Source organism: Malus domestica, chromosome 03 (genome assembly GCF_042453785.1).
Source record: "Malus domestica chromosome 03, GDT2T_hap1".
NCBI classification, from domain to species: domain Eukaryota; kingdom Viridiplantae; phylum Streptophyta; class Magnoliopsida; order Rosales; family Rosaceae; genus Malus; species Malus domestica.
Genome location: NC_091663.1, coordinates 27,614,533 through 27,631,141, shown reverse-complemented (window position 1 = coordinate 27,631,141; position 16,609 = coordinate 27,614,533). Strand labels below are relative to the sequence as shown.

At 39.6% G+C, this 16,609-nt stretch overlaps 3 protein-coding genes across 3 annotated transcripts; all 3 read right to left on the bottom strand.

Annotated features, from left to right (window-relative positions):
• Positions 1-541: 541 nt before the first annotated feature.
• On the bottom strand, positions 542-1,474 carry LOC103408906 (G-type lectin S-receptor-like serine/threonine-protein kinase SD2-5). The gene has a single exon (XM_070819693.1). The coding sequence runs from the start codon at positions 1,472-1,474 to the stop codon at positions 542-544; it is 933 nt and encodes a 310-aa protein (XP_070675794.1).
• An 8,467-nt stretch (positions 1,475-9,941) lies between these two features.
• LOC103434689 (probable serine/threonine-protein kinase PBL23) lies at positions 9,942-12,582 on the bottom strand. Its single transcript, XM_008373038.4, has 5 exons — positions 12,142-12,582; positions 11,351-11,532; positions 11,059-11,248; positions 10,563-10,954; positions 9,942-10,459 (listed from the first exon to the last, which is right to left on the bottom strand). Exons 1-5 carry the CDS (start codon positions 12,263-12,265, stop codon positions 10,199-10,201), a joined length of 1,149 nt encoding a protein of 382 aa, XP_008371260.1. The 5' UTR covers positions 12,266-12,582; the 3' UTR covers positions 9,942-10,198.
• Positions 12,583-13,330: 748 nt separating this feature from the next.
• LOC103435042 (uncharacterized) lies at positions 13,331-16,231 on the bottom strand. Its single transcript, XM_029100180.2, has 2 exons — positions 15,541-16,231; positions 13,331-15,508 (listed from the first exon to the last, which is right to left on the bottom strand). Exons 1-2 carry the CDS (start codon positions 16,063-16,065, stop codon positions 13,793-13,795), a joined length of 2,241 nt encoding a protein of 746 aa, XP_028956013.1. The 5' UTR covers positions 16,066-16,231; the 3' UTR covers positions 13,331-13,792.
• Positions 16,232-16,609: the final 378 nt, after the last annotated feature.

Here is a 16,609-nt window from a genome sequence, read left to right as displayed (position 1 = left end):
TAACTCTCTTATGTTCAACTTTGTCCCTTAGAGAAAAAGTGATAAAACCCCATAGCTAAAAATTAGATCATGTGTGCCCAAATTAATCCAATGAGATATCTTACTAGCACAATCGAATCCCTCACTTCATCATTCGTCATTGATGTATCATTATGGATACTCTTAGAGGCCCACCACTTGGGGCCTTTCTTGTGAATCAATCATGAAGAGGAAAATACAAACACAAGGATAATCTTACAAAGTAGCACGACTAAGGAATTTTGTAAAGGAATTTTGTAAGAATGGAAGGAAAATGTCTTAGGAAAATGTCTTCTCTGGTTAAGGAGCTCAGCACTTTACTCTTTGGACATAGCTAATGTTTGGTTAGTTGCAGTTCCTTCAAGAACAATTTAAGCGCAGGGGAAAATGAACCGGATGAAAATTTTCAAATCCAAAATTAAAGAAAAACAAAGCAAAAAACTTGCTCTTATAATCATCTAAAAAATTTGGTACAGCTGACATGAAACTAACGAATTCTGGTTTTGTTACATTTCCATGCATTTCATCTCGGACCAGAGAGAATGGATGCTTGGGGTGCCACAGAAATAAGGTGATCCTGATGATTTGATTTAGAAGCAGAGGCCGTTGGATGACTAAACTTATAAATGATGTCTGGATCCACTTCCGTTAGTCCTTGCAAGGCCTGCACTACTGCTGACATGAGAGGCCTTCTAGTGTGATCATGCTGCAGACACCAAACTCCGATCCGGATAGTCCTCAACACTTCCTCCCTATGATTTTCCATGTCTTCATCCAAGTCTTCCACAATATCAATCAGTTGGTCCTGATCATCTCCATCACCACCCTTCTTTTCCAACATTTGAGGTAAGACGAAAATAGACTCCGACCTCGAGCTGTCCGAGATTTTCCTTCTGGCAACTATTTCAAGAAGAACAATCCCAAAGCTGTATACATCAGATTTAACGGTGACTGTTGAATCAGGAGCAACATAACCTGGAGTTCCTAGCATTCCAATAAGCAGTTGGCTCTGATCTCTTGCAATTAGCTTGGACAACCCGAAATCAGAAATCTTGGCGTTGAAGCTTTCATCCAAGAGAATGTTATGTGGCTTTACATCAAGATGTATTATTTTGTGCCTACAATCTTCGTGAAGATAAGCCAGCCCTTTGGCTACGCCAAGTATAATCTTCTTTCGAGTGGCCCAATTTAGATCCTTGTTCAGATCTCTCTTGAAAATCCATTTCTCTAGCGATCCGTTCGACATGTACTCGTAAACGAGAAGCCTGTTTTTATTTTCTGCACAAAACCCAATTAACCTAGCTAGGTTAAAATGGTGTACACTCCCAATTGTTTCAACTTCTTCTAAGAACCCTATCTCCGCTGGACCCATTCTACCCAACCTCTTCACAGCAACCTGTGTGGTGCCATCAGCAAGGAACAAGTGTTTATTTTTCAACCCATGGAAATTTACCATATGACCGGAGATCTATTATTTTCTTTCGTCTATATCTTTCGTCATGTGATGTTACACCGTAGAATTTGTCAATTGTTACGCCCTAAGAATTTGCTTGTCATGTAATAAACGGTCTTAGATGCCCAACACGAAAAAGAAAGAAAGAAAATTCTATTAGCAACAATTAAAAAAGTTCAGTTGACGAACAAACGAAGATATTATTAGCAACTGCATTTTCCTCCCTTCACTTATTGCTAGCCCCTTGCTATCGCAATCAATTCAATTATTCAATTTGTCTGCGAGCATTGTCTTTGATATTTCACAGCTCACAACTGGAGTCAGTAGAGTTTTCACGTGATCCAACCTCGATGCAAAGGAATGGCGCACTCAATGACTTCTTTTGTAAGTCAGAATGGAAGTAGTCATAGGTGAGGTATGCTTTTCCCAAGTTATTATTTAATGTTCTTGTGAAAAATGTAAATATTTCAATAAAAATTTAGTAAAAAGCTTTATGGTTAGACGGAAATTTTTTTTTTTTCAATTGGTGACGGGTTCTTATCACTATTTATTTTTTGTTCAAATATCGATATTTAGCAGTAAATCTTTCTTCTATATTGTTTTTTTTTTGGGACAAACAATAGAATATCTATATTAAACTATAAAGAAGAAGGATTTGAACATGGAACCTTTTGGTGATGTGTTTAGGCTTTAGCAAAGCATATTGGCCGTATTTATACAAAGAAAAAAAAAACACCTCTTTTTTTGGGGGCGTAAACTTCACTAACCTAAGAATCCTTGTTTAATGTGTTAATTATATATACTGTGGAGAAATATCAGGCTATACAATAAATTTAACCATTTAAGTTCATTTTAAACCTTCTCCTTTATAAGAAAAACTTTCACTCAACGGGATACAACATTCCAAGCTAATTACGCTAAATAATCTAAAACATAAGATAAACAGGACTTGGTCAGATATATATGTTAATGCTGCTGGCCAGGACTTGGTTAGATATATATATATATATGTTAAAGCGTGAGCAAAAAGAATACATCCATCAAATAATCCTCCCAAGCTTTGAAATTTTGGAGAAAGTGAAAACTCAGCTGAAGGAAACAAGTGTTTATTTTTCAACAACCCATGGAAATTTACCATATGACCGGAGATTTATTATTTTCTTTCTTCTATCTCTTTCGTCATCCGATGTTACACCTTAAAATTTGTTAATTGTTACACCCTAAGAATTTACCAATTGTCATGCAATAAACGATCTTAGCTGCCCAACACGAAAAAGAAAGAAAGAAAAATCTATTAGCAACAATTTTAAAAAATTCAGTTGCCTAGAACAAAGGAAGATATTATTAGCAACTGCTATTTCCTCCCTTCACTTATTGCTAGCCCCTTGCTATCGCAATCAATTCAATTATTCAATTTGTCTGCGAGCATTGTTTTTGATATTTCACAGCTGACAACTGGAGTCAGTAGAGTTTTTGTTGGTATATGGTCTAGCCCATGATCAATGTTCTAGATTATTCTAGTAAGCAAGTGAGGTGGCTAGAGCATGCTAAACAATTATAGCATATTATTAAGTTGATTGAAGAAGCTAGAGAGTACTAGCTTCCTTGGTTGCAAATGGAAAGATGTAGAAGCTACAATTTTGTAGTTATCTATGCTAGAGGTTTGAAGAATACACTAGAAACTAGTAGGATGCCAAACCCTCACCTATAAATATGGGTGTGATGTTGTAGTGAAGTAACCAATTAAGAACCAAGAGTGAGTAGCAAAGGATCAAGTCCAAAGCTATAGTTCCACTCCAAGAGTGAGAGTGAGAGTGTTCCACTACACATTGTGAGTGAAGTTTAGAGTGATAGAAAGTGTATGTCATACTTTCTTGTATACGTCAAGCCTTGTCTTTGGCTTGGTAAGACTACTCTTGTTGTACTCATCTTTTTCATATAGTGAAGATTGATCCTTGTTTCGTGAACGTAGGCATAAATTGCCGAACCACATAAATTCTAGGTGTCCATTTTCTGCTTTACCTTGAGCATTCTCTATCTTGTAGTACCGACATTCCTAACAAGTGGTATCAGAGCCCGATTGGCTCGTACTACGAGATGGAAGAAAGTGGCACTATGATCAAACTCACCAACTCCAATTGGGTAACATGGAAGCCAATGATGGAGGACATTTTCTATTGCAAGGATCTGTATGAGCCAATTGAATGAGATGCCGCTAAGCCCGAGAGCATGTCCGATGCCGAGTGGAAGAAGATGAATTGCAAGGTTATTGGCACAATTAGACAATGGGTGGACGATAATGTTTTTCACCATGTGTCTAATGAAACCAATGCCCGTGAGTTTTGGACAAAGCTTGAGTCCTTGTTCGAGAAGAAGACCCCAGCCAAGAAAGCCTTTTTGATCAAAGAGCTCATCAATGTGAAGTACAATGATGGTTTAAGTGTAGTAGAACACTTGAGCAATTTCCAGAATATCATCAACCAGTTGGCTACTATGAAAATGACGATCGAGGACGAGCTACAAGCGCTCTTGTTACTTGGATCCTTGCCAGATAGTTGGGAGACCTTTGTGGTGAGTATAAGTAACTCTGCTTCTAATGGTGTTCTTACTCTTGATAATGTTAAAAATAGCATGCTCAATGAAGAAACAAGGAGAAAGACTTCTGGCACAGATAGCAGCCAAGTATTTGTCACAGAGAACCGCGGAAGAAGCAAGAGTAGAGGGCCTAGAGGTCATGGCAGGAGTCCTAGCCGATCCAAGTCAAGGTTCAGGGATACATGCCACCATTGTGGCAAAGAAGGCCATATGAAGAAAAATTGTCGAGTTTGGAAAAGAGAGAAAAGGGAAGGAAACAATCACAAGAAAGATGATACTGGCAATACCACCGCCGTCATATGTGGTAATGTACCAGAAATTTTGTCTATTGGTGAATGTCTGCATATGGGCAACTCTAACAAAGACATTGAATGGATCTTTGACAATGGAGCTTCCTTCCATGCTACGTCCAAACGGGAGTTCTTTAGTACATACAAAGAAGGTGACTTTGGCATAGTGAAGATGGGGAATGAAAGTTATTCCAAAATTCTTGGAATTGGTGATATTTGCCTAAGAACTAATCTCGGCTGCCAGTTGATGTTGAAAGATGTGAGACATGTTCTTGATATATGTCTCAATCTGATATCCATCGGTACCCTTGATCGACAAGGTTATTATAACCATATTGGCGAAGGAAACTTGAAGCTTACTAAAGGCTTAATGGTCTTACTAAAGGCTTAACGGTAGCAAAAACACGACTTTGTTGTACGTTGTATCAGTCAAATGCCAAGGTTTTGAAAGGTGAGTTGAATGCTATAGAGGACTCATCTCTAGACTTGTGGCACAAGAGGCTAGGCCACATGAGTGAGAAGGGCCTACAAGTTATGGCAAAGAAGTCTCACATTCCCTTTGCCAAAGGTACGTCGTTAAACTCTTGTGAGCATTGTTTATTCAGAAAACAAAGAAGAGTTAGTTTTTCTGTTCCATTTACAAAGAAAGGAATTTTGTTAGATCTTGTTTATTCAGATGTGTGTGGTCCCATAGAAGTCGAGTCACTTGGAAGAAATAAATATTTTGTTACTTATATTGATGATGCTTCACGAAGGGTCTGGGTGTATTTGTTGAAATCCAAAGACCATGTGTTTCAGACATTCCAGAAGTTCCATGCCATGGTGGAGAGGGAAACTGGGAAACCTCTCAAGTGCCTTCGTAGTGACAACGGCGGCGAGTACACATTTCACCAGTTTAGAGAGTATTGTGTGAAACATGGCATATGTCATGAGAAAACAGTTCCTGGAACTCCACAACATAACGATGTTGCTAAAAGAATGAACCGAACCATCATGGAGAAAGTCAGGTGTATGCTGAGGACTGCAAAGTTATCTAAGCAGTTCTGGGGTGACGCTATAAGGATAGCCTGCTATTTGATCAACCGATCTCCATCAGTACCATTAGGTCTTGATGTTCCAAAAAGAGTATGGACTAGTAATGATGTGGCTTACTCTCATCTGAAGGTGTTTGGCTGCAAAGCTTTTGTGCATGTGCCCAAAGAGCAGAGATCGAAGTTAGACTACAAAGCTACACCGTGCATCTTTCTTGGTTATGGCGGTGAAGATTTTGGTTATAGATTATGGGACCCATACCAGAAGAAGTTTATCCGAAGTAGAGACATGGTCTTTTATGAAGATCAAACAATTAGGGATTTGGATAAAGAGGCACAACCAGATGGCGCAATCAGAGGAGTTGATCCATTAGCTTCAGATGATCCCTGAAGCAGCTGCCAATGAAGTGCCTGCATAACCATATAATATTGATCAATGAGAGCCTTATCAAGATGTGCCAGACCATGAGATTGCTGATCAGGGAGAGCCTAGTCAAGAAAAGCATATTCAAGGAGAACCCAATCAAGGGGAGCCTCCAGCCCCGCAAGAGAATGAAGATCAGGTTAGAAGATCCAACAGAAGTCGAAGACCATCTACCAAGTATTCTTCATCAGAATATATCATGTTGACTAATTATGGAGAGCTCGAAACTTATGAGGAGGCCAGAGCTCATAACGACAGTGATAAATGGATGAAGGCAATGGAGTCAGAGATGGATTCCTTATTAAAGAATGATACCTATGAGCTGGTGGAGATTCCAAAAGGCAGAAAAACATTGAAAAACAAGTGGGTGTTCAAATTGAAAAGGGACGACAACATGACAAGGTACAAGGCTCGTTTGGTTGTCGAAGGTTTTGGTCAAAAGAAAGGAGTTGACTTTGATGAGATTTTCTCATCGGTGGTGAATATGACTTCCATTAGAGTTATCCTTGGTATGGCAGCAAGCATGGATCTTGAGCTCGAGCAGTTAGACGTTAAGACTGCATTTCTCCATGGCAACGTAGAAGAGGAGATATATATGGAGCAACCCAAAGGCTTTGAAGTCAAAGGTAAATAAACTTTGGTGTGCAAGCTCAAGAAAAGCTTATATGGTCTTAAGCAGGCTCCGAGACAGTGGAATAAGAAGTTCAACTCATTCATGGTGAGTAATGGGTACAAGAGAACTCATGTTGACTCTTGTGTCTATATCAAACAATTTTCTGGAGGTAAATTCATCATTTTATTACTTTATGTTGATGACATGTTGATTGTCGGTCAAGATGCTTCTATGATTAAAAAGCTCAAAGAAGAGTTATCTACGTCCTTTGACATGAATGACTTAGGGCCAGCCAATCAGATTTTGGGCAGGGAGATAATTTGTGACAGAAAATCCAAGAAGTTGTGGCTATCACAAGAAAAGTATGTTGAACGGGTGCTTGAAAGGTTCAACATGAAAGCAGCCAAATCGGTAAGCTCACCTTTAGCTAATCATATCAGGTTAAGCAAAGAGTCATGTCCAAAAACATATGAAGAAAAGGAGAAAATCATAGTTGTTCCCTACTCTTCAGCAATAGGAAGTATCATGTATGTAATGGTGTGCACACAGCCAGATATTGCTCATGCAGTAGATGTGGTGAGCAAGTTTCTCTCTAATATAGGGAAAGACCATTGGGAAGCTCTTAAGTGGATTCTCAGATATTTGAAGGGGACTTCTAAGATGTGCTTGTGCTTTGGCAGTTCCAAACCAATCTTGGAAGGATTTACAGATGCTGACATGGGAGGTAACCTGGATGGTAGAAAATATACATCTGGGTACTTGTTTACTTTTGTAGGGGGAGCCGTGTCTTGGCAATCCAAGTTGCAAAAGTGTGTTGCTTTGTCCACAACCGAGGCTGAATACATAGCCGCTACAGAAACATGCAAGGAGTTGTTGTGGCTGAAGCGGTTTCTCCAAGAGTTGGGTTTGAAGCAAAGTGATTATGGCGTTTATTGTGATAGTCAGAGTGCTTTGGATTTAAGCAAGAACACTACATATCATTCACGCTTTAAGCACATTGATATTCGTTATCACTGGATTAGAGATGCTATCGAGAACAAGTTACTACAGTTGAAGAAGATTCATACCGATAATAATTCTTCAAACATGTTGACAAAGATAGTCACAAAATCAAAGTTGAAATTCTGCATTAAGGCTGCTGGGATGGACTCTAGGTAACTTGGAGTCATGATCGGAATTCCTCCTCATGGACTGGAGAGGGAGATTGTTGGTATATGGTCCAGCCCATGATCAATGTTCTAGATTATTCTAGTAAGCAAGTAAGGTGGCTGAAGCATGCTAGACAATTCTAGCATATTATTAAGTTGATAAAAGAAGCTAGAGAGTACTAGCTTCCTTGGTTGCAAATGGAACGATCTAGAAGCTACAATTTTGTAGTTATCTATGCTAGAGGTTTGAAGAATACACTAGAAACTAGTAGGATGCCAAACCCTCACCTATAAATATGGGTGTGATGTTGTAGTGAAGTAACCAATTAAGAACCAAGAGTGAGTAGCAAAGGATCAAGTCCAAAGCTATAGTTCCACTCCAAGAGTGAGAGTGAGAGTGTTCCACTACACATTGTGAGTGAAGTTTAGAGTGATAGAAAGTGTATGTCATACTTTCTTGTATACGTCAAGCCTTGTCTTTGGCTTGGTAAGACTACTCTTGTTGTACTCATCTTTTTCATATAGTGAAGATTGATCCTTGTTTCGTGAACGTAGGCATAAATTGCCGAACCACATAAATTCTAGGTGTCCATTTTCTGCTTTACCTTGAGCATTCTCTATCTTGTAGTACCGACATTCCTAACAAGTGGTATCAGAGCCCGATTGGCTCGTACTACGAGATGGAAGAAAGTGGCACTATGATCAAACTCACCAACTCCAATTGGGTAACATGGAAGCCAATGATGGAGGACATTTTCTATTGCAAGGATCTGTATGAGCCAATTGAATGAGATGCCGCTAAGCCCGAGAGCATGTCCGATGCCGAGTGGAAGAAGATGAATTGCAAGGTTATTGGCACAATTAGACAATGGGTGGACGATAATGTTTTTCACCATGTGTCTAATGAAACCAATGCCCGTGAGTTTTGGACAAAGCTTGAGTCCTTGTTCGAGAAGAAGACCCCAGCCAAGAAAGCCTTTTTGATCAAAGAGCTCATCAATGTGAAGTACAATGATGGTTTAAGTGTAGTAGAACACTTGAGCAATTTCCAGAATATCATCAACCAGTTGGCTACTATGAAAATGACGATCGAGGACGAGCTACAAGCGCTCTTGTTACTTGGATCCTTGCCAGATAGTTGGGAGACCTTTGTGGTGAGTATAAGTAACTCTGCTTCTAATGGTGTTCTTACTCTTGATAATGTTAAAAATAGCATGCTCAATGAAGAAACAAGGAGAAAGACTTCTGGCACAGATAGCAGCCAAGTATTTGTCACAGAGAACCGCGGAAGAAGCAAGAGTAGAGGGCCTAGAGGTCATGGCAGGAGTCCTAGCCGATCCAAGTCAAGGTTCAGGGATACATGCCACCATTGTAGTACTGACATTCCTAACAGTTTCCACATGCTCCAACCTCGATGCAAAGGAATGGCGTACTCAATAACTTCTGTTGTAAGTCGGGATGGAAGTAGTCATAGGTGAGGTATGATTTTCCCACGTTATTATTTAATGTTCTTGCGGAAGATGTAAATATTTCTTTAAAAATTTTGTAAAAAGCTTTATGGTTTCACAGAATTTTGTTTTTTCAATTGGTGGCGGTTTCCTATCACTATTTTTTTTTTGTTCAAATATCGATATTTAGCAGTAAATCTTTCTTCTATATATATTTTTTTTTGGACAGACAATAGAATATCTATATTAAACCACGAGAAGAAGGATTTGAACATGAAACCTTTTGGTGATGTGTTTAGGCTTTAGCAAAGCATATTGGTCGTATTTATACGAAGAAAAAAAACACCTCTTTTTGGGGGCGTAAACTTCACTAACCTAAGAATCCTTGTCTAATGTGTTAATTGTATATACTGTGGAGAAATCTCAGGCTACAAAACACATTTAACCATTTGAGTTCATTTTAAACCTTCTCCTTTATAAGAAAAACTTTTACTCAACGGGATACAACATTCCAAGCTAATTACGCTAAATAATCTAAAACATAAGATATGTGATTGACTTGAGATACTGTCATATCAAATTCTTATGGATACGTTTCTCTCTCTCATATACTCTTTTAATCCTTCATGCACACTATGAATCAAACACACCTACATATTTATGTTTTATATTGAAGAGTAAATGATGGCTGCAATCTGACATTGGTACAACAATTAGCAGAAACTGAAAATGTTGTTGAAGCCAACTGAATAGTGTATACTATCCTGCATCAGTCTGCACAAGATTTAAACGCGTATGTGAGTTAAATCATTTTTTTAAGACAATATTTCCACTCCATGCATCCTAGTTCAAAACTCGCTCGCTTTTGAACTGGGGTAGGCTTGTTCTCTTTTTGGGTTATTTGGGCCTGCCTAGTTAAAGTGCCTTAACCTTCCCCAAATCTTATATGATCAAACTTACAATTCTTGGGTCACAAGTCCCAACTTCTAAATCAACGTACAGAATGACCACAAAAAATCTCACCAGCATGCTAACACCAAAACTGGAGAGGAGAAGTGATTTATTGGTAATGGCACGGAGTTGGTATTTTACAGAGCAGCCTATCTAGCAACAACACAACATGATATGATCACATTTAGATTTCATGAAACATTAAATTCCATAGGCTTCTTTTCTCATTATGTCTCTCGTTCAACACCCGCACCATCAGTAGTGTCGACATTTCCGTCAGCGTCCGTATCACCTGCTTCGCCATCTAAGGTTAAATACGCTAACGCCGTTACAACGTCACTGATGAGCGGTCGTGTAGCAGCTTCTTCTTGGAGACACATTGCTGCAACAGCAAGAGCTTGGTAAAGACCCTTGATAGGGTACTTCCCTTCTAGCAATGGATCTGCCATTAACGTAAACTTCCTTCTGTCTTTAAATAATGGTTGTGCCTGCAAAAAATCGTGTTATTAACTTTATGGAAATTAGCCATTATAGAAGGATTTCAAAGAGATTTTCCGAAATAGCTTGAGAGATTATAAATTATGAACATACCCAAGTAACTAAATTCTGCTCTTCAGTTGGTCTGTTATTGTCTATGACTCTCCGTCCTGTGATTATCTCCAAAAACACAACTCCAAAGCTGTAAAGGTCGGATTTCGTTGTCAACTGCCCTGTTAGTGCATATTCAGGTGCACAGTAGCCATAGGTCCCCATCACCCTGGTGGATACATGAGTCATATCCCCTGTTGGACCTAACTTTGCAAGACCAAAATCGGAGAGTTTTGGATTGAAGTTCTCATCCAAGAGTATGTTGGATGCTTTGAAATCCCGGTATATCACTGGAGGATTTGCTTGTTCGTGTAAGTATTCAAGTCCTTTTGCTGCCCCCGCTGCAATTTTCATCCTAGTATTCCAATCCAAGGCCTTTTTTCCTGGAGCTAAATCTGAGAGTCAAAGTTTTGTTGTCGATCAGAAAGCAAGTACTAATAAATGTTATCTACTTAAGTGCGGGCAACGTGCAAATGCAAATTAGTAAATTGGTGCTTACCAAGAAGATGGTCCTCTAGGGATCCATTGGCCATGTACTCATACGCCAGAATCCTCTGATCACCATCCGCGCAATATCCAACCAAATTGACGAGGTGGGCATGGTGAAGAAGACTTAATATCAAAACTTCTACAAGAAACTCTCTGTTTCCTTGGAATCCATTCCTGTCTAGTTGCTTAACAGCAACAACCTGAAACGAGCGAACAATGGGGGTTATGATCCAACTAAATTATTGTATGTTGAGGGGAAAGAGAAAAGGGATGAAATGAAGAGAGATGGATGGAAATACTACTTGTTCTGTGCCTTCAAATTTCCCTTTGTAAACCCTCCCAAAACCGCCTTCGCCAAGCAAATTGTCTGGATGGAAGTTGTTAGTTGCAACACAAAGTTCCCGGTAAGTAAAAATCTGAGCCGTAATGTTTCCTTTCCCAACCTTTGCTATCTCTTCGGCTATGTACTTCCTCCTGCTGCTATCTGCAGATTAAAATTCTCAATAGAGGCCGACAGTTTGAATTGTTGTTCCACACTGCTAAGTATTACTAGTATACTGGATGGTATATATCAGGGTCTGCAGCCAACTTTCAGAAGATAGGACAAGTTGTGGTCGCAAATTAGATAATTTTCAACAAATGTACGTCAAAATTTTGATAATTATTTGCCAAAATATTAAGGAGGGAAGGTCGATTTTTGTATGGTAAAACCAATGTGAGCCTTCAAAAGGACAAATCTCCATCAAGCCAATGACAAATATATTGGGGATTTTTCAAGTGAAATCTTCCACAGTACATAAAAGATAAATATATGTATGCGTACATACATATGTAAAGTAAGAAAGCTGATAAATTGCAGGCCTTGGATATGAATACTTGATTGATAGACCAAAGTGTTAAAAGACGTAAATCTTTGATATACGAATGCATGCTATAATCCGTAACATATTATTTAAGGATTGAAAAATAAGACCTCTTCGCAGATCCATACCCTATTAGAGAGTAATCATGTATATTATATGTATGTATGTCATTTAAAGTAATGGCGTCATTTGATTTTTCAGGGAAGATTTACGCCGAGAGAAGAATTTACCAGTTTTGAAGGAGATGTTAGCGAAAGAGGCTAAAGTTTTGGTGTCATGGTATTCCTTGATACTCTTTTTTAATGACTTCCTGGCGTTTTTCTCTTCTGACATGCAACATTGGAAGCAATTCATCGTTTTCTTTCCCTCGCCAACTCTAATCCGATTGCAACCACCTTCAAATTGTCATCCAAATCTTGCATGGATTCCAGGAAAAAAACACTCACAACATACCAAAAAAATTCAAACCTTTGGCACACTTCGATCCAAGAAACCAACAAGTGCAGATGAAACAAGCCTGAGAAATTGGTTAGACAAACGGGGGATATTGATCTGATACGTTATGAAAACAGCCTTGGCTCTGGAAAAACCAGAATGCTAGTTTCTGGTCCTTCAAGAACCAAGAGCTTGATCCCTCACATTGTTTCTTTTGCTTGCTCCCTCTATCCAAACCATTGAGTTCGGACAGCCAAAACAGACTAGGTCAAGTTTGCTAAATATGGAGGGACAGCCAAGCATTCTTTTTTCTTTAACAACAGCAAAATTGTGTTTTTTTTTTTTTCAATATTAATTTGTACTTGTAATTGTGCTGGAGACAGGGCAGGACAAAAATACAACCTCCTATTATTTTCATAACCAAAAGTTTACCTTTCCCTTAATTGGCAAAAATCTCAGTGAATTTCCAACCATATCCACATTTATCTTCTCAGGAATTTGCTGGCAATGTAAAGAGATTATGTAATTTGTAGCAAGAAAACGACTTTATTTTGCATATGTGGATTAGGTCAGTTTGCTTGCCCTCTTGCACCCAACTTTGAATTCCCTCTTTCAACATAAATTAGAGTAGTTTAGAATAAAAATGTCTCGCGTGCTGACAGTAAATTTGATGTCTGAAACATGAATGAAATCTATCATATGTGCAATTCAAATGCCACTGTGTTTTGGTCTCATTTGACCCCACGCTGATCCCACCGGTGTGAGAGCTTCCTACCGACGTTTCTAGATACAATGAAGATTCTATCTAAGAAAATGAAAAATTAGTAAAACAACCAACCCAAGGGTGACATCTTAAGTGAAAGGATAAAAAAGGGCAAGTCAGCACACCTTTCAGTTCTGTTATACCTAAAATCTATCTTAGACCGTAGAACAGTCTTTGCCAATCATTCATAGTTTGAGAAAAAACCAATCACACTACTATCATAATTTTAACAACTCATTAAAACAAGAGATTATAGAACAGTCTTTCCCAACAAATTATATCAAACAACCCTGTTTCCCCGATCATAATTTGAATTTTCCTACAATGATCTGTGATGGCTGCTGCTGTTCTCGGCGGAGAAAAGTTTGGACCTGCCATCCCACACTACTTTATCACCATGACACGAACAAATGATATCATGCCAAAAACCATCTGTGGTTTACATCAATGCCACCATCATCAGAAGCTTAAGCAGTAGATTGGCCAACTGACAACAAATTAAACTAGCAAGAAGCAAAAACACTTATATATGTTCATTAGCTTGTAACAAATTTCACTACTAACCTGGAATAAGCTCTAAATATTCCACCAAGACAGTGAGCCTGATAAGTTAACAAAATGCAAAAAGTGAACAGATATTAAATCATCCATAATTGCATATATCCATAAGCCCAACAAGTTGCCTAAGGATTTTGTTTCTCTTTTGAGTTTAACCCCAGAAGTTTCTCCAGATTCGCAACCCTCGTTAGTATTTCAACACTCTCCATGGAGTCATCAGGCTTTGTTTTTTTTACTTCTTTCAGAGAACCTTTTTCAGGTTGATTGCGTTTATGGTCATTAACCCCCATAGGTTTCTTGAAAGACCCTTCAGGCATTGCTTTCTTCCCTTCTCTCGAAGCAGCCTTTTCTGATACTTTAGTTGCCACTTTATGCTTGTCTCCCATCCTGGAAGGTACATCAACTTGTACATTTGTCCCTTCACCAGCCTTCTTCCCTTTTGTAGCAATCTTCATAAGACTTTTACAAAAATCAACAGCACTTCTTTTCTTAGCCGGAAATCCTTCCGCTTTTGTGACTAACTTCCGTTTGCTCACACTTCCACCTCGAATAAGTGAGGTTGAGGAAACACATTTTGTGGATCCGCTGCTTGGGGAAGTATTACTCAAACAAGCTGGTCTATTTGCAGAGCGACTTGATCGTACCGAAATGAGAAAATCTTCATTACTATCATCGCTATGATCAGAAGCCGACTCATTCTCAACCTTCCTAGGGAATTTCCTATTCATTCGTTCTGAAAGCGGAATATCATCATCATCATCATCGTCAGTATGATCAGCAGGCAACTCTTTCTTGACCTGCTTAGGGGGAATGGCAGAGGTCTTCTTTTCTGAAGTAGTATTGGATTTTCTTGAGACCTCAGGCATAACATAGGAGTAATTCTTTTCTGGTTTAGACTTTGTCAAAGTTTGTGCACATTCCTTTTGCATCTGCAATTTCCTCTCCGTAACGGAGGCATTGAACCTCTTTATCTTCTGTGTTGCCACCATGACTTCTTTTCTGATTGCATCTGCACGAGCAGACTTTGATTTTTCCCACCAATCCAAGTACCTAGCCGTTACACACGGCTCAAAAGACCATGGCGGAACAAAGAAACCAATATCATTGCAGGCGGCAAAATCCAATCCTGGAAATTCACCAGGAAGGTCTTGATCAATTCCAAACTGCATTGCCACACGGTGCGGAAAATACTTCTCTTTACTATCTTCTACTCCAATCAACTCAGAAGGGCACAAGCACCTAACATAAGATTTTAAATTCTCATCTGCGTGCTTAGCACTACCAAAAAATACGGGCTTGTTCTCTCTGTAGTAAGAGGAATGGCGCAAATTGCTCAAATCAGCAGAATACGGACGCCACTGAAAATTCTCTTGCAACTTAAAAACGGTTCTCACAAGAGGCAGACCGATTGACTTAGAAGCTACTTTGTGCCACCGGGCAGCCCTAGGCTCGCCAGGTTTCAGAGCTTTCGGGGGACTCGGAAACCTCTCCAAAGCCCACAACTGCAAAAGCTGAAAGGGGCCAGAAACCGAAATCTCCTCCTCACCAGAAAGAACTCGGTTCTTTAGCAAGCTAAGGTCTCTGAAAAGACCCGAAAGGATGGCGGGTGCAAGAGCAACTCTCTTCCCCTGTGACAAACATGCTGCAATCGGAAAAACATGCCTCCCAATGCAATCCTCAGGAAGAGAAGGAAAAACAAACCTCGAAAGCCACAACGATAAGAAAGCTACATGCTCATATTCATACCCTCCATTTGGCAGCTCCATCAAATTCTTGATCCAGCTAGATTGGCAAGCTTTCTTCGCCTTGGTTCTCAAAATCTCCATCCTCTTCTTCTCCATCTCTTCCACGATTTTCGCCAACAACCAGTAACAGGTCTAGTGACATTCCTTCCAAGGGCCGAAAACCCGCCAAGAACCATGACATCTTCGAGCGTAATGGTGGCCTCCCCCCATGGGAAAACAAAAGTGTTGGTCTCCGGCGACCAAAACTCCACCAACCCGAGAAGCACATTCTTGTTGTTTCCCCTGATTTCATATCTGGAGCTCAAAATTGCATCACAGATTCCAGACTGGTTCCAGATGGAGCAGTACTTACCGGCCAACCTATCGACCCATTCATCCCACTTTCCCTGGGGAATCTTCCACCCTTTGAAGAACACCTTCGACGGCCATTGCTGGAGGTCGTGAGGAAAGACCTCGCAGAGCAATGGAATTTTTGGGGGACCCACTGCGGTGGTAAAACCGGTGGCACATGGCTTCAGAAACCTTGCGAGTCTCCTCTTTTGTTTCTGACCATGTTTTAGAGAGACCATGGTTTCTTCTCTCTGTTCGTATATGCGGCTTAACGGTGACCGGGGCGGTGACGCTTCTGCTGCTGCTGCTCCGTCTGCTGCCATTTCGTCAGAGAGTGGAGTGGAAGAAGAAGGAAGACGAAGAGGGCAGAGAGAGTATAACTTTCGAAACTTTTGAACTGCCGACAGGCCCTAGAAAATAGAGGAAGACGAAGAGGGCAGAGAGAGTACAAAATTTTGAAACTTTAGGACTCTCTCTCTCTCTCCCTCTCTCTCTCTCTTTTCGTACCAGGACTGTAAAAAATCATCATAAGTTCCATATCTTGTGACAGAAGTACACGGTTGCTAGATTTGATACACATTCCCCGCATAAATGTTTGGTACGAATGAAGTAATATTGGTGAGTTTAATGGTTAATCATGCATCGTGCTAGATTCGTATTACGCTATGTTAGAGTGTGGTGAGTTTAATATGAATGAGTTTATATATTGAATGTGTGACCCTCTTCTTTTTCTTTCTTTGTATGATAGGTCACTTATTTTCTCTTTCTTATCATTTGTTGTATTGACATCACATATGAGTTCAATATATTGGAGTAAAATATACGAATCACTCTCATTACACTCATTTTTTTTTACCATTATAGAAA

Excerpts from the sequence above, each read along its gene's own strand:
- LOC103408906 (XM_070819693.1), bottom strand. The coding sequence starts at position 1,474 with ATGGTAAATTTCCATGGGTTGAAAAATAAACACTTGTTCCTTGCTGAT.
- LOC103434689 (XM_008373038.4), bottom strand. The coding sequence starts at position 12,265 with ATGAATTGCTTCCAATGTTGCATGTCAGAAGAGAAAAACGCCAGGAAG. Across the intron at positions 11,533-12,141 it reads TAACATCTCCTTCAAAACTG|ATAGCAGCAGGAGGAAGTAC; the intron begins GTAAATTCTTCT and ends TTTAATCTGCAG. Across the intron at positions 10,955-11,058 it reads CCTAGAGGACCATCTTCTTG|ATTTAGCTCCAGGAAAAAAG; the intron begins GTAAGCACCAAT and ends TTTGACTCTCAG.
- LOC103435042 (XM_029100180.2), bottom strand. The coding sequence starts at position 16,065 with ATGGCAGCAGACGGAGCAGCAGCAGCAGAAGCGTCACCGCCCCGGTCA. Across the intron at positions 15,509-15,540 it reads GAAGGAATGTCACTAGACCT|ATGGAGAAGAAGAGGATGGA; the intron begins GTTACTGGTTGT and ends ATCGTGGAAGAG.